General features: G+C 43.8%; 2 protein-coding genes across 2 annotated transcripts in view; both read left to right on the top strand.

Annotated features, from left to right (window-relative positions):
* The window catches only part of MCCC2 (methylcrotonyl-CoA carboxylase subunit 2), a 38,812-nt gene extending 27,849 nt beyond the window's left edge, over nt 1-10,963 (top strand). Inside the window, exons 13-17 of the mRNA XM_075526958.1 lie at nt 1,604-1,670; nt 1,943-2,099; nt 3,059-3,173; nt 4,440-4,525; nt 10,531-10,963. Coding sequence (XP_075383073.1) covers nt 1,604-1,670; nt 1,943-2,099; nt 3,059-3,173; nt 4,440-4,525; nt 10,531-10,648 — 543 coding nt within the window. The 3' untranslated portion in view covers nt 10,649-10,963. The remainder of the gene's footprint in view (nt 1-1,603; nt 1,671-1,942; nt 2,100-3,058; nt 3,174-4,439; nt 4,526-10,530) is intronic.
* A 6,547-nt stretch (nt 10,964-17,510) lies between these two features.
* On the top strand, nt 17,511-18,985 carry CARTPT (CART prepropeptide). Its single transcript, XM_075526987.1, has 3 exons — nt 17,511-17,672; nt 17,762-17,845; nt 17,958-18,985. Exons 1-3 carry the CDS (start codon nt 17,511-17,513, stop codon nt 18,063-18,065), a joined length of 354 nt encoding a protein of 117 aa, XP_075383102.1. The 3' UTR covers nt 18,066-18,985.
* Nucleotides 18,986-22,090: the final 3,105 nt, after the last annotated feature.

Genomic DNA, 22,090 nt, shown 5'->3' on the forward strand with positions numbered 1-22,090 from the left:
GACTAATGAGTGAAAACATGTGCAGTCTCATAAAATCTGTGAACTAAAATACCTGTTTTGTGAATTAAAGGGCATCTTTGATGGAATATTGTGATTATCTTACGGTTAACAGATGGGGCTTCGGGGATTGGTGGTGATAAAGAGTTTCTGGGTATGGCAGAGCAGTTACTTACCTTGTTCTATATTGTTTGGTTTAGTTCTTTATTTTTTCAAGAAACTACTGTCAGTTGAATTTTTTTGTAATAGCAATTATATATGGTAGTTTTGTTCTAGTAGCTCCTCAAGTTAATGGTGAGGAAATCAGTATTGAAAATCTATAGGAAAAAGGAAGCCTTGATGAGAGATTTGGAGAAAGGAAGTAATTTTACTTGATTTATTGCTGTAATAAAATAATACACAAAATTGAGTTTCATGTACTGAAGGAATAGTTTCAGCTTGGAGCACTACAGTAGGTGACATTGTTTTCAGCTAGCATTTGTTTTAACACAGCTATTTCCAAGTTGAAAATAACTCTTTCAGTATTTCTAATACTTTCAGTATTTTTCTGATAATGTAGTGCTGCAACTTTTTTCCTACCAATGAAAAAAATGTAAGGAATCTTCCTCTGCTGACTTTTGCTGGCATATCAGTACTGTAAGAGGAGATGATCTAGTTTCACTTGTTTCATTTCTGGAGAGACCTTTGTCGATTGATGTTGCTTCTGTAAGCATCATGATCTAACAATATTCCTTTTTTTTTCTTTTCCATTTTTTTAATGAGGTTTGACACACCTTTTTCCCGTGGTCATCACTATGCTTTGCGAGTGCTTCTCTGAAAAAGCTAGCTAAAGATTATGCTTTATGATTTTTCTCTCTTTTTTGTTTTATTTTCCTAAATTTTGCTGGTTGTGTATTGTGAAGGGGCTAGAGATTTTTTCAGTTGCTGTGCTACATACCTTTTTTCTTTTTTTTAACCAGCAGTGTGTAAGTAACCTGAGGAACTGTATTGACTTAGATTCTTTCTAGTTGAAACAGGAGCTTGGAATCTACTATTTGTATCTTTGCTAGGAAAATGGTCTTTTCCTAGAAAATGGGGAGAGGGCATCTGCCCTGAGAAAAAGGAAAGAGTGTTACAGCAATTGGCAGGGCCATGAGCAAATAGTGTATGTGGGCCTTTCCCAATTTCAGAGAATAATTTTCTTTTGTACAGGAAATGGGGAGATATTTTTTTTCTGACTGGCTGTCTCTAATTTCCATGACATAGTCTTATAAAACTCGAATGTCAGATGCCACACTGTGAAGCTGTCTGTGGTTTAACTACATATTGGCTGAGTCAAAACAGTTGAGCTTTATCAGCAGTAATGCTTTTAAAGGATATTATTTCTGCTTCACCCTTGGACTCACACATTTTTGGAATTTTCCTGCTTCTGCTAGAGTGAATACATGTTTTGTAGTTGACTTTGGATGAAGCCCAAGTAGTACAGCACTTCATGATGCAAATACTCCCATGGATTTCAGTGGAAGGAGACTTGTCACAGACTTCAGAGTGTTGGTAGTGATAGTGTCACTGATCCAACTTTTAATGGCTTACTTTTTTTTGTTTGTTTGTTCTTTCCTTTCCACAGGGTACACATTTTATCCAGTTGTGTTGCCAGAGAAATATTCCCATTGTGTTTTTGCAGAATATTACAGGTGAATAAGCTCAATATTTTGAAGTTTCACTGTGTTGTATGCTTCACTGTTAACTGTTGAGCCTATGGCTTTTAGACAGCATCTTGTGTGCTTTGTTGCACCTACATCTCCAGCCTGTTCTGAAATCAGCCTGTCAGCAGCTGGTGAAGGCCTTGCCTTATGATTTGTTCTTCAGTTTCTTCTGCATGTGCTATAAAGCACATAGTATGACATATAGCATAGTATAATAATATAAAGTTAGTGAGCCTTTTCTTCATGTTGTAATTCTTTAGGTTTCATGGTTGGTAGAGAATATGAAGCGGGAGGGATAGCAAAAGATGGTGCCAAGATGGTAACTGCTGTAGCTTGTGCCAATGTACCTAAAATAACAGTGATTATCGGTGGTTCTTACGGAGCTGGAAACTATGGGATGTGTGGAAGAGCGTATAGGTAAGTGTTAATTCAAGTTACAACAGGAGATAAGACTAAGTTACAAGAACATAACCTTAAAGTACCATTCTGAAAAACTGTCTAAACTCTTGCAGAAGTTGTGCTATTTGGAAAACAAAAAAGTTCTCAGCAAATATGGTCCTAAGTAAATAACAACCTGACAAACCTGTAGAGGTTGACAGGCTCATGATTAACCTTGAATTAGGTGACGGAGGAGATCTTCTGACATGTAAACCTGCTGACATGCTTTTCTGCCATTTTAGCTCTTGGAGGAAAAATTGTACAGTCCTAAACAGGCTGCTCAGGAAAGTGGTTGAGTCGCCATCCCTGGAAGTATTTAAAAGACATTTGGATGAGGTGCTTAGGGACATGGTATAGTGGTGGTCTTGGTAGTGTTAGGTTTACGGTTGGACTCGATGATCTTAAAGGTCTTTTCCAACCTATACAATTCTGTGATTCTGTAAACAATCATTAGGCATTATGGGCTGGTCCTTTATTCTGCATTCATATGAAGAGTACCAGCTTGTGTAAAAAATCCTTATTCGCTTTAATGAGCCTGTTTTTATGAGTAATGTTTGCAGAACCCCTAAGGATTTATTTTTTTGACCCTGTGGACATGACTCAAATGTTGTTTTCATTTTTCAAGGTCCCTGATACTTCTGAAGTTGTTGGTGATATTTTTAAAGAGAAAAATTCCTGGGGGGGGGAATGTGAGATGAAGAGACTAAAGAAAGAGACAAATAATTTTTTAAGGTGCTTGAATATAGGAAATGAGCAGAATTTTTGCATTTTCAAACATAATGCTGCAAGCATTGAAGTACGTTAATTTGCATTCTTTAAAAACCAATACATTGTAAGATTGTCATGCATTAAAATGAATTCTTAGCTGAGTGAGAATTAGTTCTTTACTAGGAAATAAGGCAATGTCTTATTTTAATATTTAATATGTATTTTTTCAGTCCAAGATTTCTTTATGTGTGGCCAAATGCTCGCATATCGGTGATGGGAGGGGAACAAGCTGCAACTGTTCTAGCTACAATAGCTAAGGACCAAAAAGCAAGGGAGGGAAAACAGGTACATCTTTCTTCTTTCATTTGCAGTAATGTCATTATCATTTACTCTTTCACTGAGTTGCTTACTTTATGAGCTAGGAAAGGATGTTACAGAGTGAGACACAAATGAACTATCACTCTCCCAATGCCACCTAGTGCATTAACAAACATGAAGCATTTGTGAAATGTTATTGTTTATGTCTTCTAAATGTGAAGATCATTCATGACATTTCTTGTCGTTGTTTAAAAAGAGAAGTATTTCTCATATAATCATCATTTTGTACTTTGTGTACCAGATTATTCGTTCTGCCCAAGATGAGCAGCAAGCAATCCTCCCTGGTTTGGGAGTATGAGGAGGAATATGTGAGAACAAAGTGTCTTTCCAATTACTTCTGAAGTAGGCAGTTTTATAGAAAGCTGATCCTCCAAATTAATCAGTGACTGAGAGTTATGAATCTTATAACAGCAGAAGTCTGTAGAGGTTTGGAAAAGGTTTTGACTAATTTCAACATTGTAATTGAAAATTAGTGGTATTTTGTTTAACAGCCTTTTCTGCTGTGTTTTTTAAATTACATGGTTTATGTTTATACTGGTGCCTTGGTCCCATATAAAGTGATTTTATTGTCATGTCTTAAAATTGCTTGTATTTATCATGAGTAGTTATTCAAAATAATGAAGCAGTATGTACATGTTATCTCAACAGTTCTTTTTTCTACACTTTACTTGGGCTTTCTGTGGATAGAATATATTCACCCTCATCTATCTCTGTCTTAATTTCCCAAATCCCTAAGATGGACAGGATGATACCCAGGAAGAAGTCTGAGAAACGTAATTGTTATGTTAGTTAGTTAATGTCAGTAGAAGGTGTTAGAAACTTGCAAATTTTCTGAATTACAGTGGTGACCACTCTGGATTTTAAAGAAAACCCAGTGTTAGAATAGCACAGACTTGTTTTAATAAAAAATCTTGCCAAAGGCAACTCAGAACAGGGTTTATTCAGTACAGTAGCTTCAGTATTTTTTCAGATGCTAATCCCCAATTATTCTTATACTCAGTTAAGTATATTTTTACTCTCCTTTTTCCACCCACCCATTTTGAAAAGTGGTATTTTGATTTCATTGTCAAATATGCTAAATTGATAGTTGTGTGTAAAAGGGGGGAAAACTTTGAGGAGATCATTTAGGCAGTTTCTTCAAGTTTGATGCTGCATATAAAGCTCTGCTGTCATTGTGGAAGAAAATATTAAAGAATATCTTACCTGTGTTTGTTTATTTGCCTGGTTTTTTAGTTATCTGAGGCAGATGAAGCAGCTTTGAAGGAGCCAATCATTAGGAGGTTTGAGGAGGAAGGAAACCCTTATTATTCCAGTGCAAGGTAACATATAAATGACTTTTCCAAAACTTAATTGTAATCACAGGGCATAACAATAACATCTGAATCTTAGTGTTGAAGAACAGCAGAACAGAGCAATCTGGAACAAAGATTGTGTTTGATGTGGAGGAGTACAACACAACAAGCTTCAAATAAAAGTTTTGTCTGTCTTGTCTTTAAGACTTTGTAGTATGTACTGCTTCAGAAGAAGGCATGCATTTGCAGGAATCATTGTGTTGGTTCTGTAAGTAATGATACGGTAGCATGGAGTTTATATTCTATGTATTTTATTCTGGATAAGTTTTATATCGTTCTCCACAGTGTGGTATCTGGTCACCTTTCTAAAGCCCATTGAACAGTGTAATGAGTGGCTGCATGTGTGTTAGGAAGAATTCATTTTAGTGGGATTCTGCAAGTAGAAGAGGCCAGTGGTAAAGGAGAAGTTTCAGGAAGACTTGAAGCCATTTGCAAATCTCAGGTCATGATCTTGGTAGGAGACTGTATTGGATGATGGCAGTTTGGATAGGGCATTAGCTGATGGGTGCAGCATATTCATGTTTGTTGAGAAGTCCTTGGCAGCATTTTGTGCTCAGGTTAATGGAATATTTAGTAAAAATGCCCAGGAACTAGTTAGGCTAATGAAGCAAGGTGGAATCCTGGAAAGGTAAATGCTGTTACCTCTGGAAACTGGCTTGGAGACTTTCTTGGCTTCACATTGTTACTCTACATTAGTTTCATCCTGTCTGTACTAATCCTCCTGCACATTTTTCTGCTTGTGGTATCCAAAGCTAATTCTCCACAGGCTCTCAGTTGCTAATGATAGTAGGGGGTAGCTTATAATAACAACGGGGCTTTACTGTGCCTCTATGGCTCCTCATTTTGCACAAAGAATATTAGTCTCATACAACTGTGGAGTCTGCTGTATGTATGTTTTTGTGTAGCTGAATTAGAACTACTGATGGTTTTCTTACCTGCAAGCTGGGAAGTCTGGAAACAAACTAAGTACAGAGTGGTTGGGATATGATAAATTTTGATGTGGGCATCATGAGCCAAAATTATGTGAACAGGTGGGTGCAAGATACTCTGTCAATGTCATAGAGATGCCAATAAAAGAAGGAGTTTGGTGGCCTCGTTGTCTAACTTGATACCTGCTTAATCTCATGTATGACAAATTTGATGCAGCAGCAGCATAGCATCAGTGAGCTCCTTTATGAAGTGTTAATCATGATCTGAAGGAAGATATAAAATTAATGGTAGCTTTTACTTTGTTTTCTGTTGAGATAGTAGAATGAACTTAACTGAAATAATCATACCTGGGGGATCCATATTCATTTTAATGTTTAATCAGATGAGTGCCTTCATCAAATGGAAGTTCTTGCCATTTTGCCCTGGCTGGTGCTGTGATGGGATAAGTATTCTCAGTAGGATATGTAGCACAGGGTTTGTGGTGTCATCTAGGCAGATTTCAGTAGTGCAGTCGTATAGCATGTGGGTCATGGACTTAGGGAGTGTTCTAGTCTCGTCACTGTTTGGTCTCTGCTTCTGGCAGAGGCCTATGTGGTACTGTTGCAGAGAGTCATAGGTATTCTCAACTTCTTGAGGTATTGTGCATGTGTACAACTCCCACTGCTACTAATTTACAGTTTATTGGGGTTTTTACATATAATCAATGAGAATACTTTTCTGAAATCCTGAATGGTTATTGACATGGATTTTCTGGTGGCACACTGGTTTTGATTTTTTTTTTTTAATCTTTTTAATTGATTTAAATTTCATGGGGTTTTCCCCATATTGAGAGATGGTGTCAGCTGTTTAAAACTTTTGTGCCATCTCTTTTAGTACCCCTTAAAGATCAAGACTAGTACCTGTGTCACAAAACCTTGTGCCCTGAGGCAGGAAGGAAAAATGAAAACATGTATTGTCACCTTTTATAACTGGATTTTAAGGAGAACAATTTTCCTCTGATATAATAACATTTAAAAAAATGAGTCAAACTGTGTGTATTTAAAATTAATCCCTACCATGGAAGAGAAGATGAATGGTTTGATATTTTTTTTTTTTTACATTTGCTTTTTTTATATGTTCACTGGAAACACAGTCATAGTTTCTTTGTACTCATGATTGAAAATAATTGGATTTATTTAACATTTTATATATTCAGTATATTAGCAGTGTAAAAACTTGTCCTCTCCCAAAAACCAACAGACCATTGTCAGTTGTATTTACAACAGTATTTACAACAGTAAGTTACTGATCTGCAAGAAAGTAGCTTTACGTGTAAGATTAAGGTTAGCGCTAAAAAAAGTAAGATTGTAAATTTTTAATAATGTCCAGTGATTTTTAGACATGAAACATGAGTATTTAACACCAGCTTTGTGGTCTCTGCTGAGCAACTTTTACCAGTTTATGTTTCCAGAATATCTGGCCATTTTCTGAAGTTACATTGCAAATCCAGAAGGCACCTCAGTAAATAGTTTAAGTTTGCGTAGCCTAGGGGTTAGGAAGTGCTCTTAATGCTAGGTGTCCTGCCCTTCATTTAAAAAAGCACGGTAGTTGCATACTTATTGTGCCTGTAGCTTGGAAGGGAAACTTAATGTGCACAGACATGAGCTGGCTGAGAACTAGCGTGGGACTGGGTTGCATGTGGTTGGGTTCATGTGATGCTGCACTCAAGCTAATAAACCCGGCTGAGACATGAAGTCAAATGTCAGAGCTGAAATCCCACCTGAGGTTCATCTGGCTAAAAGCAATGAAAGTGAAATGCCCCTTTTCACTGTGGAGTGCTTGTGAGAACAGCGTATGACTGGCTCAGGTCAAGACAGTCCAGGCTGGTTTCTCTTTACAGTCCATGTAGGTACAGTCTGCATTGTCTAGGAGCTCTTAATTGCTCTCTGCTGTTTTGTAGAGATAATTGGGCATATCGGTAGATATTCTTATGTTTTCTGTCCTGATTTCATGCCTTCCTGCCAATATTACCATGTGTATGCCTTGTTCCTTCATTTATTGCTAATTCCTAAGCAAGATCTCAGACTGATAGCACAAAAGATTTCATTACTGTGCAGTAGGCTGCCCAAGCAGAAACAATGAGATGAAGTAGGATTACAGTTTTTGCAACAAGTAATGTACCTGAGGGAGGGATTTAGCCACCTGGTACCTTGGAGCCAACCTATTTGTCAGCCAACATCAGCAGCTGCTTATTAAGCAAGCATTTGCTGTAGGCTGGGGAGAAGTAACCTGTTCCCTTTGCTCTAAAGGATGCTTCCTGTCTGGTCCCAAGCATGGTAAAAAAAATAGTTGGCCGACAACCAAATATCAGAGTGCTGTATTGAAACTGAATCTGGACAGCCTTGGTTTTGTCAGATGCTAACTAGATCCCTCCACCAAAAAGACCAACAAGACAACTCCAACAAACAGCTTTGAGTTACTGAGAGGAAAGAATGATAGATGGGCAGAAAAACTGCTGTCTGTATTGCTTCTCGGATGCAGCCAGTTTGGAGGCTACCTCACGCTGTCCTTTTGCTAAGATATGGGGACCAGTCTGCCTCACCCGTAATGTCCATTGAGATTGATGTGACCCTTCCAACTGACTTCATTAGACTTTGAATCAAGCTTTTAGCAGTAACAATGAGAGGGAAGGACAATGCCCTAATGATCTTAAAATACAAGCAAATTTCCCTATTTACTCTGCTTACATAATTTTGCTTATAAATTATAACTTGTTATATGTACAGGATGTCTCAATGCTGTTCCCTGCAGTTGTATTTTCTAACCAAACTTTAATCAATTATTTGATTAGAACCTTTCACAGTGAGCAGTCTTAATTAACGGGAGTCATTAGGCAGCACCCTTTTTAATGAGTTATATTAATCTGCTTACAGTTTTCTAAAAGGATTTCAGCGGTTTGCATCTTAACAAATTACATGAGCATTTTACTTTTGGGGACTTCATTTCTTTTCTCACAGTGTCTCGGTTACAAATATTCTATGAGTGTAGTTGTGACTCATGTTCTAGCATTGGGGTTTTAATAGATAGTTTAATTATTAATGTTACATCCCAGTAGAGATGTAGTTGTATTTAAACAAAGAGAAGCAGAAGCCAGAGGGGTGACCATATGAAAGCAGCTTGACTTCCATGCAACATAAAATCTTTGTGGTTGTCAATATAAGTTAACTGTGTTGTTACAAAAAAAAAAAAAAACAAATCTGCCATTAAAATGTGCTTCATGTTTGGAAGTGTTTATTACAGTGGTAGTCACTATGAAGTTGCAGCTTGGAAGGTACCCATTAAGTTGGTAATTCTTTTTGATTCAGTTCATCCCTGCCCTCCCCAGGCCCTTAGCAGATTTATTGAATACTTTTAAGAAGTATTCTTCTTAAGAAGTAACACTTTCTCCTTTTGTACTTGTGTCCCATTTAGGGTAACAGTCTCCTCTGCTTGGGGAGCTGCACCACGATAAGGTATATTTACAGTAGAACATTCTTTCTGAGTTGGGTATCTTTTTTTGTCTCTCTCTGCTAGTTGGAGAACAGGCTCCTAAGCTGAGTCTGAACGCTCTTGCCTCATCTGGATACAGGTGTCCTTTATTACAGTTCCACTTCGCGCATCCTAGGATAGATACATGTATTTGTTGTAAAATAAAAAGTATACATTGTCAGGCTCTTAAATATTTGTATCTGTTTTGATGAATATTACTTTCACAGCAAATGGTGAAATAAAGCAAAGATGGAAAAGACTCAGAAGTGTCTGCTGCTGACTTGAGCTTATCAGCATGTATTTACGTACATTTTGCAGTCCTCTTTCTTTTGGGCGTGAGGTTGGCACATTTAGTATTGAGAGAAGAGCACAAAATGTATCATTTCCTGTCTAAAAGATTTTTTTTTCAATTAGTCTTCAAATAATAGGAAATTTGCAGCTGGAAACTTCCATCAGAAAGGAATGGCTATGGTTTCTCTTGGTAGAGTCAGTCTTAGCTCCCTATTCATGACCCTCTGTTGTATTTTTTAATTTTCCACAGGCAAAGAATTAAACATTAGTTAACACTGAAGTAAGTTCAAAAAAGAATGCAAAATAAGTCTCTCTAGGGAAAGATGGGATGAAGGAGTAGCATCAGCGTCTTAACCAAAGATACTGTGCATATGTTTTGCAGACCCTGATTAAAACGCATGCTTATTTAAGCAAGACTGGGTTACAATGAGCAGTGTGGTATCTTGTTTAAATATCTTGCTGGGGAGGTAGTAGTTATACAATACTTACAGTTTTGTGGCCTGATGGGGGTCTTGACATGGATTTTATTTTGGGTAGGATGGAGGTGTCATTGAGAACTGATGCCACAAGTACTTTAATTTTTGTATAATATCAAAGAGACTGTTTACAAGTGTTTGTGGTTTGGGGACTTGGGAATTTTTGCTCATTCATAATTTAATTGCCTTCAGGGCTGGGTTAAGGAGGGTATTATCTTAGAGTTGTTTAGAAATGGACTTCAGAAACGATAAATACGAGAAATACTGGAAATACTTGACATTTACTCTGGCTCTTCTAATGATGAAAGAATAAACACTTGTATCATCCTCATCTGGCAGCTGAACTAACCTGAATAACGTAAATAATGATGTGACTTAGTCTATTAAGCATTCTTAATAGAGGAAGATAGGTCATTGACAAAAGGTCATTTTCCATGTGAATATTAAAAAACAAAAAGGGTCTCTTTTCTCTAAGGTGATGACTTCATACTAAAAATAAGTATGAAGAATCTCATTTAAAATATGTAGACCTGACATTCTTCATTTATCAAAAATTTATACTTTGTTCTAGAAGACAAATTCCACAGAGTAATACACACCAGTCTATTGCATTGATGGTTAAGGTGAATTAACTCCATGGCTTCAAGTATAAGTTAGGTCTTCAGTTCACTCTCTTTAGTATAACTATTTCCAGTTTCATGTGCTTGAAAAATCTACCTGCTGTATATGTTAATTTCCTTTAATTATTTTTGTTTGATCCCCCCCCAGATTATGGGATGACGGAATTATTGATCCAGCTGACACAAGACTGGTTTTGGGCCTCAGTCTCAGCGCAGCATTAAATGCACCTACAAAGAAGACAGAATTTGGGGTGTTTAGGATGTAAACTTAAACGTATGATCATCAGAATTACCTCTGTATATTTTATTTGGGGCTGCAGAGCATACTAACTACAATGTTGAGGTGATTAAAAAATAAAGATTTGTACAATGCTATTTTTAATGGAAATGTAGTAATTATTTATTTTCACTGAATAATCGTCACACAATGCTTCAGTGTTTTGATAGTGATTTGAGATCAGTCACTTAGAGTGCTTGTATGACACTGCATTGCATGACTAAACTGCAATTCTAGCGTTATGTTTAATGTTTGACAAGAAACCATTGATACTGTCTTTATATAAATAAATATGCAAAATAAGCTACATATTTGGTGCTTATCAGCTCCTTTATTTCTTTTAATTCCTCTTTGTATGTCTCCTATAAATGCAAAATATTTTTGCAATCCAACAAAAAAAAAAACCCTCCATGCTTGCTAGTAAATAATTTTTTGCAAAAGAGAAGTGCTGTAAGGGCAGCCAGGGAATTCAACACAGCATGGAATTACAGATTTCATGCAGCTTTTGGCATTTTGGCCTTTCTCTGGCTTTCATCCAAAAAACATTGCTCTTCTGTACGGTTCCCTGAAGTCAAAACAACAAGAGAACCTGATGGATGCATAGTGTTTTCTGGAAGAGCTGGGGAGCGTATGCTGATATCTGTGGGACCTGCAGGTTGCTGAGAGTGCTTCTGAGGACAGGGGTTGGCTGCAAAGGTGTTTCAACGTCTTGCTGTGTGTTCCTTCTGGTAATTTTAGTTTCACGAAGACAGAGCGTTCTCCCGACACAGATCAGCGCTTCACCCAGGGCACACGCCTGAATCCCACTGACTGTAGGGCTATTGAGATGCTGGAGTGCTTTGGTTAATCTTATTTATTGTTGTTTGTTGCAGTGTAATGTTTTTCAAGAATTCAGTGTCTGTCATTTCATTTGTTCTCTGTAGAAATACTGCACCTTGTGGAAACTAAATGCTTGGCATGTAGTGTGCCTAGAATAAGGAGGCAGATACTGTGCTAGCTGGGACTATGAAGGTGATTTTATCTAGCTTTTGCCCTACAGGTTCCCAGATAACCATTGGCAGAAATATTCTGGACTGAGAATCAAATCCAAGAAGAATTAATGTATATGGATGGAGGTCCTGTCCTGTGCTGGCCTGTGGAGAGAAGAAAGATTGCTAATAGGGCTAATCATCCTGGATAACATGCTAGCTGTAACCTTCCTGGAGTTGTGTGGCAGAGGAGTTCCCCTTGGACTCGGGTGGGGGAAGGAGGTTACTAGCTACTAGCCCTCTCAGTTGTGTCTCAGGCAGATGCAAAAGTGAAAATAATTCTTTGGAATGGGGATTTTCAATGCAGAACACAGACAGCCCAGCACATGTTGAGCTGTGACATCTGTGGTACACATCTACATTGCACTGAAAGACCAGTTTTCTCTCTCATTTTACTGAGAAGAAATCTATCCAAAACCTGGTGTGTTCTGCACCACTAGAAAGATTACTTCTGTAGGTCTGCACACATGTAATCTCACTGTCATGCTCACATGCATGGTCTTAGTATATTAAATATATATTTAGCAGAGAGTAATAGTTTAAAATACTGCAGTAAATGGCAACTAGGCACAGAGCTGTGCTGTTGTGCCACTGATTTTTGTTCTTGTCTCACTACACAAATTTGTAAACATGTTTGGTATGGCCCAGGGATTTTTTTGTCCTAGAAGTACAGTGATATTATTTATGGTTGCTGGACTTCTAAAATGCCTTTAAAAATACCCTACTTTTAAATATGTATATCTAAAATACAGCCAGGGAGAACAAAGGTTTCAGACCCTGAAGTGATTGCTATTAATGGCTTCCAATAAAAAGAAACACTTGATATTTTCTCCTATTACAGTTGAGTAATCAGTTCAGGCACCTGTTGTCTTTCTGGTCTAAATTAGGGGGGTCACTTTCCCCAGTCTGTTACTCCCAAAGCCATAAGGAGTACTGCCTTTTTCTGCTAACAAAATTGATCACTTCGGAATAATATTTTTGCTTTGAATATATTCTTTCAATGAGACTGGTAATGAAATAATTCTGAGTTGGAGACAGTAACATAATCCTGGGATACAGGCAATGGAAGTAGTTATGTTTGGGAGGATTCATGCTTCTGAGAATATAACTCCCTATAGCTTGTTACATCTGAAAGGACAGTTATTTACAGCTATCAAAACTTCTTCCTAGAAATACATGTGCAAGCCAAGTCAAAACATGTCTCTGAATAAATATGTTCTGCCTCAATAACATTTACCTTTGGAAACTTGCTGAACACATGAAATTCATCAGCACGGGCTTAGCATCCTATCAGCGTGTCTGGTTAGGGGAGGTTACAGAGCGGGACCCTCACTGCAGACAAACGATTCAAGGAATCGCTGGTGATTATCACTGCCCCACTGCTTAGCAGGCTATTTTGGAAAAGCTTTTGCAGGTTAACGTGCTGTGCTTCATATGTAGGCACTGACTGTACGCAATGCACGTTGTGTGTGATGGCACTCTGATGGCAGAGATGGCCTCTTGCCACCCAGAGGTTTGCTGAAAAACCTTGTTCTCTGTAGACCCCCCAGGAGTGAGGAGTTGGACCCCATGCTTGTACCACATTTGGTGATGTTGGTAGATGTATTTATGCTGTCTCAAAATAGTCACCCGCAGCTCTTACATTGCCTCTGCCATCAGGAATCTTAGGCCCTTGCAGTGGCAGCTACCATTTATTTAGGTTTATTTAACATTTCCTTTCATTAAACATCCAAAAGAGATCCTACCAGTAAAGCAATGGCAATGGGAAGTGAGAATAACTATGTAATGGGGTCCCTGTTTCTGCTCCCATCTGCTCTCGCCTTGGGGATTGCTCTTCTCAGCTGTATGCCTCCCTCCTGCTGCAGAGCAGTGGCAAGCCCAGAGGTTACCTAGTTCCAGCTGTCTTTGATAGCTGGACACAGCCTGTTTAAGAGAGGTCAACATTTGAGTGCAAGGAGTTTAAAAGGGCCAATACAGTGACCTTGAGAGTGTTTTCGAATGCCTCTGCTGAAGGAAGTGGAAAGCTATGAATGAGATGGGCTAAGCTGCTCGTCATGTCCCTAGGGACTGTTGCAGTAACCAAGGGTGCTTCTCAAATTACCTGGGCTGAGTGGTGAATTCAGGATGGATCATAAAAACCTGCCCATTGCCACTTCTTTTTTATTCTCATGGCAACTAGAAAGGTGCTGGGAACCACTGGGAGCTACAGTGTGGTCACCAACCAAAGTTGGTGGCAGTTTGCATAACAAATGTCAAGGGCAGAGCCTCTGGTGCACAACCATTGTGAGGCTTGCATGCCTGCTTCCAAGGCTGAAATGAGACGTGGCTAGTGCACGGTCTCTGTGATAGCTCTGCCTGCAGAAATGGAGAGGCTATAAATGTAATTTCTGAGAAGCCACTGGGAGCCTGTTCCCACCCCTCTTCCACTCATTTTGGCGTTAGTTAAATGGGGAGTTTGTAGCCTCCGTGTTTGTGTCAGCATTTGTGTATGTGCTGTTCTTGTGAGAACCCATCTTTTATTTAGATGGCATTTTTGCAACCTGTTACTCATCAAGATTAATTGGTATCTCCTGCTGAAACAGATGTTATCTTTCAAGTACGCCTCTGGACTCTATTATTGCTTTAAATGTGGCAGAACCCTAATTTATCTTAGATCTTCCTCGCTGTTCCAGATTTCAGCCAAAGAAATGTCTTGATTCAGAAAACCAATGATGGTATATTATATTAACTTTTTTTTTTAAACTGAGATTTATAAATTAAGGCAATTCAACAAAGCACTTATAAAAGCCTGCTGCTTTTCAGCAAAGCCTTAAAGCACCCACTTAAAGCCAGATGTCCACTTTCATGGCTCTGATTCAGTAGAGCACTTGAACAAGTGCTTCACACTAATCTCTACAGTCTAGTAGTCACAAAATCCATCCAACTCTGTGTCTACGTCAAGCCAAAACTAGAACACATAAATGCATCAGAACTGCTCAATAGATACTCCATTATTTTGACACCAGCATCAACAGAAACCTCCATTATTTTCCTGCTTTGAGAAGTACATTCGATTAATTGATCATGATGGAAGAGTGTGATTATGAAAAGCATGTACCGTGTACAACTTCAAAAATTACCCATTTCATATACAGATATTAATGCACATTGGCTGTGTCCTGTTGGTAGCTCATCTGCAATAACATTCATATGGAGAAAGTAAGTTAACTTTGAGAAGCTTGAATTAATGCATCGCTACAAGAGAGGTGTCCGTTTCTGAGGTCTGATGGCATTTTGTGTAGATTATCTGGAGCCGAGCTCTGTAGTGCCACAGACTCCCCTAATTTCATAGCCAGTTGTCTTATGAATGGCTACTGATGCTGTCAAAAAGTACCTGCCTTTTTGTGGCCGTGAACAGTGATTTTGCATTTTTATACCTTGACCCTGTTCTGCTCCTTGATGTAGTAGCTTCTGACACCCTTATTTAATATTCAGCTATCCTGCATCCTACCTCTTTTTTTACCTCCTAGTGCTGGAGACAAAGTCTACAAGAATGGCTGAATAGGGAGCAGGGTACAGTGACGTTTGCAGAGACAGTGTGATACAGACAGTAACAGGCACAGAAATGTACAGTTCTGTGGGTGTCTGTAGCCAGACAGGTACAATGACTTTTGGAAATAGAAATTTGTCATTGCCTCCACATTCAACAATAATTTTACTGGGGGAACTGACAAATTCAGCTTTTTAGTGGAAGTGCAAGTTGGAAAGAAAATAGTGATGTTTTCTGAGCATCTCTGTGGTGTTTTCAACCCTGCATGAGTAATCCTCATACTATAAAATATGGCTTGAGTTTTTGCTCAGGCTTCACAGACGCTGCTTTCAAACTTGAATAGGCCATATATCTGCCTTTCCATATGAAGTGTTGCATTTTTCTTAGCCTGTGTTATTTCTCTGCTCTGAGAACTTTGCTTCGGCAAGCCCATCATTTCCCATACTTCACGTAGCTGCATTCCTGCTCCAGCCTGGGATGTGGGATTCGCTATGAGTGGTTCACCACCAGCCTGATGTCTGACATCTTAGCCTTCCCTGCGGCAAGAGGAGACTGGAGGATTCGTGCAAACACGCAGAGGATCTCTACTCTGAACAGCAATTACAAATGAGACCTTTGCTGGATGTGATGATCAATAGGAGCATGTGGGAGGAGGTAACCGCAAGAGGTGAACACACAGCTCTGGAGGCAAGCAACATGATAGTCAGACTGGAGTCTTTTTATTGCCTCAAACAAAATGGTGCTGTTGAAAATTACTTGTTAAGCCACACTCCTCTTGGTCCCTTTAAACACTGCCTTCCTGTTTGGAAAAGTATGTCCCTGAGCCTGTTTAATTTTCTTTAAACAACTTTTTTTTTTTTTTCCCCTCATGTTGCTTTGCCTTTTCAGGCTGTTCCTAGCTCCTCTACAAATGACCAGCTAGGAGAGTTTTGTTAACAAGGCTTTCCAAATTCCTCCTTCTCCAGAGGACCCTCCCTCCACCTAGAGAGACCCAGCCCAGCTCCTGCTGCCGCTGGCTGGAGGGCAGGAACATCCCCCTGCCACTGCAGAGCTGGGACCTGGGAGTGAAGCCTCCTTGCAAGCAGACCCTGCTCGCTGCCTCCTTGTCCCCACAGCCATCATGCCAGAGGGCCAATGTCTCATGCCAGCAAAGCTGCTGCTCAGCTCCCCCTTGTTTTGCCCCAGCCTTGGCCTGGAAGCATGAGCCTGGAGAGGGCTGAGCACTGCCGCTCATCTTGCATGCTCTCCTTGGCATGCCACTGCTTTTCTTAGGGGGGGAAGCTGCTCCTGTCTTCCTCCTGCCCCCACCATGACCATGAGGCTTGGGCAGGTTTGGGCCTGCCAGGGAGCTTTTCGGCCAGGGTGTTGATGAACATGAGGCCACCGAGCTTGCAGAGCCAAGCATCAACAGGAAGGTCTGAGTGGAGATGAGTGCACTGATGCTAGGTGTCCTTTTGGCGACGGTGCTTTTTCCCTCCCCAAAAGGAGGTGGCCTCATTTCACACACACAGGATGGATGATGCTCACTGAGCACCTGCTCAGTAATAGGATATTTGGTCTCAAGCACCTTTTCACAGTTCTGCTCCAAGTACCAGCAATTGCTTTTATCCTGGGCCTTTTGATGCTACTTCTTACCTTGCTCTCCGTGGCTCTGAGCCTTCCCACCCTGTTGGCAGTCTCACCTGTCCTCATTCAAGCATCCCATCCTCATCAGCTGCTTGCTCACCATCTTTATCTTCCCCCCCTCCCCGACTCCATCAGGTTAATCCTCCCATCACACCATGCTTTTCCTTAGCCCACGGGCTACTAACTCTCCCTCTTCTCAGATCCCCACATTGATTTCCAAGCCTGGTCTCTGTGATGGCCCAACCTCCACGCGCTTCTCCGGGTGTCCACCGGCCTCCCTCTCCCTCCTCCTTCCCGACCCCCACGGGCGACGAAAGAGCCTCCCACCCTTCTCGCACAACAGAGGGGTGACCCGGCCCTTCGCCGCGGACGAGACACAGGCTGTGCGGGCAGGCGGGCGGGCAGGCCGCTTCCCGCTCGTTCGCTCTCAGAGACGGCTCCGCTGTTTGTGCCGAGCCCGGCTGGGCAGAGGGCGAGCCGTGCCGGGGGACGACTTCTGCCGGAGCAGCTGGCTTTGAGGCAAAGACTCGGGAGGTGGGGGGAGCCGAGCCGAGCGGTGCCGTGCGGAGCCGAGGCGCGGCGCGGCGGCGGGGGGCGCTGACGCACGGCGGGGCGGGCGCGGCGCTATAAAGGCGGCGGCGGCGGGGCGGCGGCGGGGCGGCAGCACCATGGAGAGCTGCCGGGCGCTGGCGCTCTGCGCCGTGGCGGCCGCGCTGCTGCTGGGCGCCCGCGGGCAGGGGCCGGCCCCGCCGCGCCGCGCCCGCGACCTGGGGCCCCCCGGCGGCGGCGACGGCGGCGGCGGCGGCGGCGCGTCCCGAGAGAAGGAGCTGGTGGGGCGGGGGGCCGGGGCCGGGGCCGGGGCGGGGGGCGCCGCCCGGGCGGGCGCGGCCTGACGGGGGCTGTGGGGGTCTCTCGGCAGATCGAGGCGCTGCAGGAGGTGCTGGAGAAGCTGAAGAGCAAGCGGGTCCCGCTCTACGAGAAGAAGTTCGGGCAGGTGCCCATGGTGAGTGCCGCGGCGGGGCGGGACGCGAGGCGACGGGACGGGACGGGACGGGACGGGGCGGGGCGGGGCGGCCGGCGGCGGCTTCCCCCTCACCGCCTGCCGCTGCCCGCAGTGCGACGCCGGGGAGCAGTGCGCCGTGAGGAAGGGGGCCCGCATCGGGAAGCTCTGCGACTGCCCCCGGGGGACTTCGTGCAATTCCTTCCTCCTCAAGTGCCTGTAAGCGGGGGCGCCCCGGGACAAGCCGCCGGGAGCGCAGGCACCGACGTCTCCCCGCCCCGACGTGCCGGCCCGGGGCGGCGGCGGTGACTTCCCGCGGCTCGTCCGCCCGAGAAACGCAGCGAGAAGCCCCCCGCGTCGCCCGTGTAACGCCGTCCGTGACATCCGACATCCGTGGAGCTGTTTTCTTCCCCTCCTCCCCCCCACGTCCCCCTCCCTCCCTTCCTTCCTTCCCCGTTTGATTTTGTCCGTCCAGGAAAAACCCAGCCCGTGCCTTGCCGAGTAGAGGTGCCGGTACCGGGAGTTGCAGTGTCGTGCCAGTGCAGAGCCGAGTCGTGCCGAGCCGTGCCCGGGAGCGGGGCTGGCCCCGTGCCGTGCCCCGGGGTGCCCGGCTCCTTGCCGAGGCGGGGAACATCCACCCGCTGCCGGCCGGAGGGGCCGGGGCAAGGGGATCCCCTGGGTGGCTGGCGGGGGGGGGGAGGATGTGCTCAAACACCCTGACCCCCGTTTTCTTGCCCCGCAGCTGAGAGGGCCCAACCCGGCACACCCCAGAGGGAGCGGCGCGCAGCCGGCGGCGGGGTTTCACCCGCTTTCACCGCCGGTTTCAGGCCGAGTCCAACCGTGCTCACCCTGCGCTGGAGAAGGTCCCGCATGAGATACCGGTGGCGTTCAGGGGTCCGGCACTAGCCTGGCTGGGGTGGGGCTGGGGGAAATCGGTTGCTTTACCAGAGCCACCACGGAGAGAAAGCTGTCTGGATCCGTTGCAAACTACCAGGGGATATCCTAATCATCTAGACCAAATTGCTCACGTTTCTACAATGAACTGATGTATATAAATATGTGTGACCTCCACAGGTACACTGTGTGTTTCAGCAAACTCATAGCGTGTTTTAATCCTTTCTTTGTGTCCGTTAATAAACTCACTGTTCTGATGACAGTGTTGTGGAAGAAGTTTTAATTTCACGCACGGGAATCCCTAGCACTCAGAGGGAGAGTCTGAGGGTTACTCCAAAATTACTGCAACCACCTGCATTACTGCGTGCTTTAGCCAGGCTGTCATCCAGGTCAGGACAGGGCTGGAAACTGAGGTGCATGTCTTCTGGCGCTGGCTCGGCCGATGGCTGCTCCCTGCCCCACGGGTGCCCCGGGGGACTGTGACGAGCGCAGACACTTCGGACCTCGGGTTTTCTCTCGGGAGAGGGCAGGGTTCATCCCAGCTGCAGGGACCGGGCTGGGAGGCGATGCAGGGGGAGCAACCACACTGGGCTGCATCATCTTTGCTGCTTTGTGTTTTATTCCCATAAAAAAGGGACCACTGAAGGAACTTCTTGCATCTCCCTGGGTCACAATTCATCTGTGGGTGTCTGTGCCAGAATCAGCTCATATTTCTACCAGCAGGGAGATGAGGGGCCGCGTGGGCCAAGGCAGACAGGGGCGAAAAGCAATCCTCCAAACAGGCTTCATATCTGATGCTGAAGAGAACAGAAATTTAGGTGAGAAACCCAGAGACGTGAGAAAAAAAGAGATTTCTGTAAGGCACTTGATTTACTCCTGAAGAGTAAGAGCACATGAGGAAGCCTGGCTGAAACAGGCACAAAAAACCTGACTGCAAAAAGAGACATGCCACTGTTTGTTTTATTGTCATTATTACTATTATTATTACTGCTGCTGTTGTTGTTACTATTATTATTATTATTTTCCAGGACAGGGATGAGCTCTTCTTAGTCCAGAGAAAGAGAAAATAAATGGCAGCTGGAAAAATCCGGGGAGAGTATGAGGGCTGGTGGAGTGGATGGGGTCGCAGGGCTGGGTGATGCCGTGCACAGGCAAGGTAGTGCCGATTTGGGGGGCTGTGTATGGTGGGGCGGGAAGGAGGGGAGTGTTAAAGTAGGGCAGGAGCTATGGTGCAAATGGTGGGAACACTATTCAGGGAGGACTTTACAAAGAGAAAGGGATATGAAGTGAGCAGGGATGGAGCAGTGGGATTTTCCAGGCAGAGGTAGCGACCAGCTGTGACTGCAGCTGTGACTGCCCGTGGGTGGGTGCTGGCCTGCGGGGGAGAGGTGCGATAGTGCATTCGCCGGGCTGCAGGCATGTGTTAAGTTTTGTAGATTGGTAACTGTGCTTCTGGATGTCTTTATGGTATTTCCCAGAGACACTGTAGAGGCATTCACTCTTGATTTCTTGTGGAATAATGAAATAACTTTTGTGGCATCTGGGTTTGGTTCCCCCCTGCCCCTACAATAAAAAGGACTTACATTTAGATGCTGGATGCTTTCAGGCATGGAGCATGTAGGCTGGCTCTTCAGTGGTCCCCTCAGCACTGAGTCCAGCCCCAGGTACCACAGCCATCTCAATGAACTGGGTCCAGTGTAGATCATTTCAACATGTAACATTTTTACTGAAGGTTTATTTACACAAAATTGGACTGAAACATGAAATACTGGACTAAAATATATCAAGAATGATTCAGCTTGTGTGTTAATTTTATAGTTCTTGTTTTGCCTGATCAGAGTGCTCAAAATTATAAATGTGGTTTAAATAAAGATCAAAATTATAAATCTAAATTTAAGGAAACTGGGATTTATGGTTCACTTGCATGATGCTGTCATTATGAGAATACTCTCTGCACGAGTGTGTGCACCAGCCTGAGGGCTCTTATCACTTTGGTTATGCTCATGACCACTTACATTACATTAGAGTTATTTCTATTGTACAGATTGAAAAAAAGCAGGTGAGGAGGAAAATCTGTGTTGTAACAGTCAGGATAGAGTTGGCATTTGCATATTTTTTCACTCCTAAAATCAATGACATGAGATGACACTGTTTTTCATTTAAAAGATCTCCTGATTTCACCTTTCCTTTTGAGGGGTTTGGACACACTCTGTCATGGTGTTTTAGAAGCAGGGGAGTGCCTATACCTCTGGGGGTCTCCAGTGTCCTTCGAACAGGAGGTTGTAATGTCCACGAGGGCAACCATGGGCCTAAAGGGCCGTTCCTGCCCCCACCAGGGCTTCTCCCCACCCTGCCCGTTGCCCAGGACCCCATTTCAGCCCTGCCTGGGGCCCTCAGCCCATGCCCCACTGATGCCACAGGGTGCTGGTCTTCAGCTCCCCACAGCCCTGTCCTGCTCAGCCATGGGCCCCATGGGCTGAATGCCAGCCTGGCCTTGGCCCATCCCCATCCCTGGGGATGTGCCTGATGCCCCCTGGCCTGCCCTGCTCCCTCTCTGGGGGGTGGGATGGGTCTGGCTGTGAGGCTCTGCCCGGCCACCCTGGGGGCAGCCCTTAATGGTCCCAGCCCCCAGCAGCCCCGGGGATGCACCCCAGCGCCTGACCGATGCACCCACAGGTGCCATGGGAGACAGAGAGCTGGAGGCCAGGTGTCAGTGGTGTACTGCAGGGACAACACTGGTGTCAATACCATTTAACATCGTCATTAATGACCTGGACGATCGTCCAAAGTGAACCATGCAGTTCAACACAGGGAAATGCCCTGGGAATAGCCCCACGCACCAGGACAGGCTCTCTTGGCCCACGTGGGAGAGTTGGGTCCTGAGGACAATGCAGCTCAACAGGAACTTAACATGGCCTCGTAGCAGTCTCAGCTCCACATCTTCTTTGCAAAGTGTTCTGCAGGTATCGCATTTTTACTCACCAAAAACAAAGAGAGAGAGGGCAGAGCAGCTCCTACCCAGTTCTCTGTGGGCATTGATCCAGAGTACAAGGTCAGTGATGAGATCAACATCAAGGACACATTCCTCAACAGATTGCTGAAACAGGAGGACAGTTCTGCAGACAGCAGAAAGGGGGACAGCCTCCCAGAGCAGCTTGTAGAGAGACCAAATGCCTATTGCCGTGGTTCTGACATGTCATGGAAAGGCTATTCAGGAATAAACCCTTCTTGGAGTATCTTGTGCCTCTGCTGACTCTAGCATCTGGAGAAAAGCTAATGGAGCCCTGCGGCTGGATTGGGGCACCTACGAGAACAGAAAGCAAGGCTGTCTTAGTCGACATCAGTGAGGGGGCC

Source organism: Mycteria americana, chromosome Z (genome assembly GCF_035582795.1).
Source record: "Mycteria americana isolate JAX WOST 10 ecotype Jacksonville Zoo and Gardens chromosome Z, USCA_MyAme_1.0, whole genome shotgun sequence".
In the NCBI taxonomy this organism is placed as follows: domain Eukaryota; kingdom Metazoa; phylum Chordata; class Aves; order Ciconiiformes; family Ciconiidae; genus Mycteria; species Mycteria americana.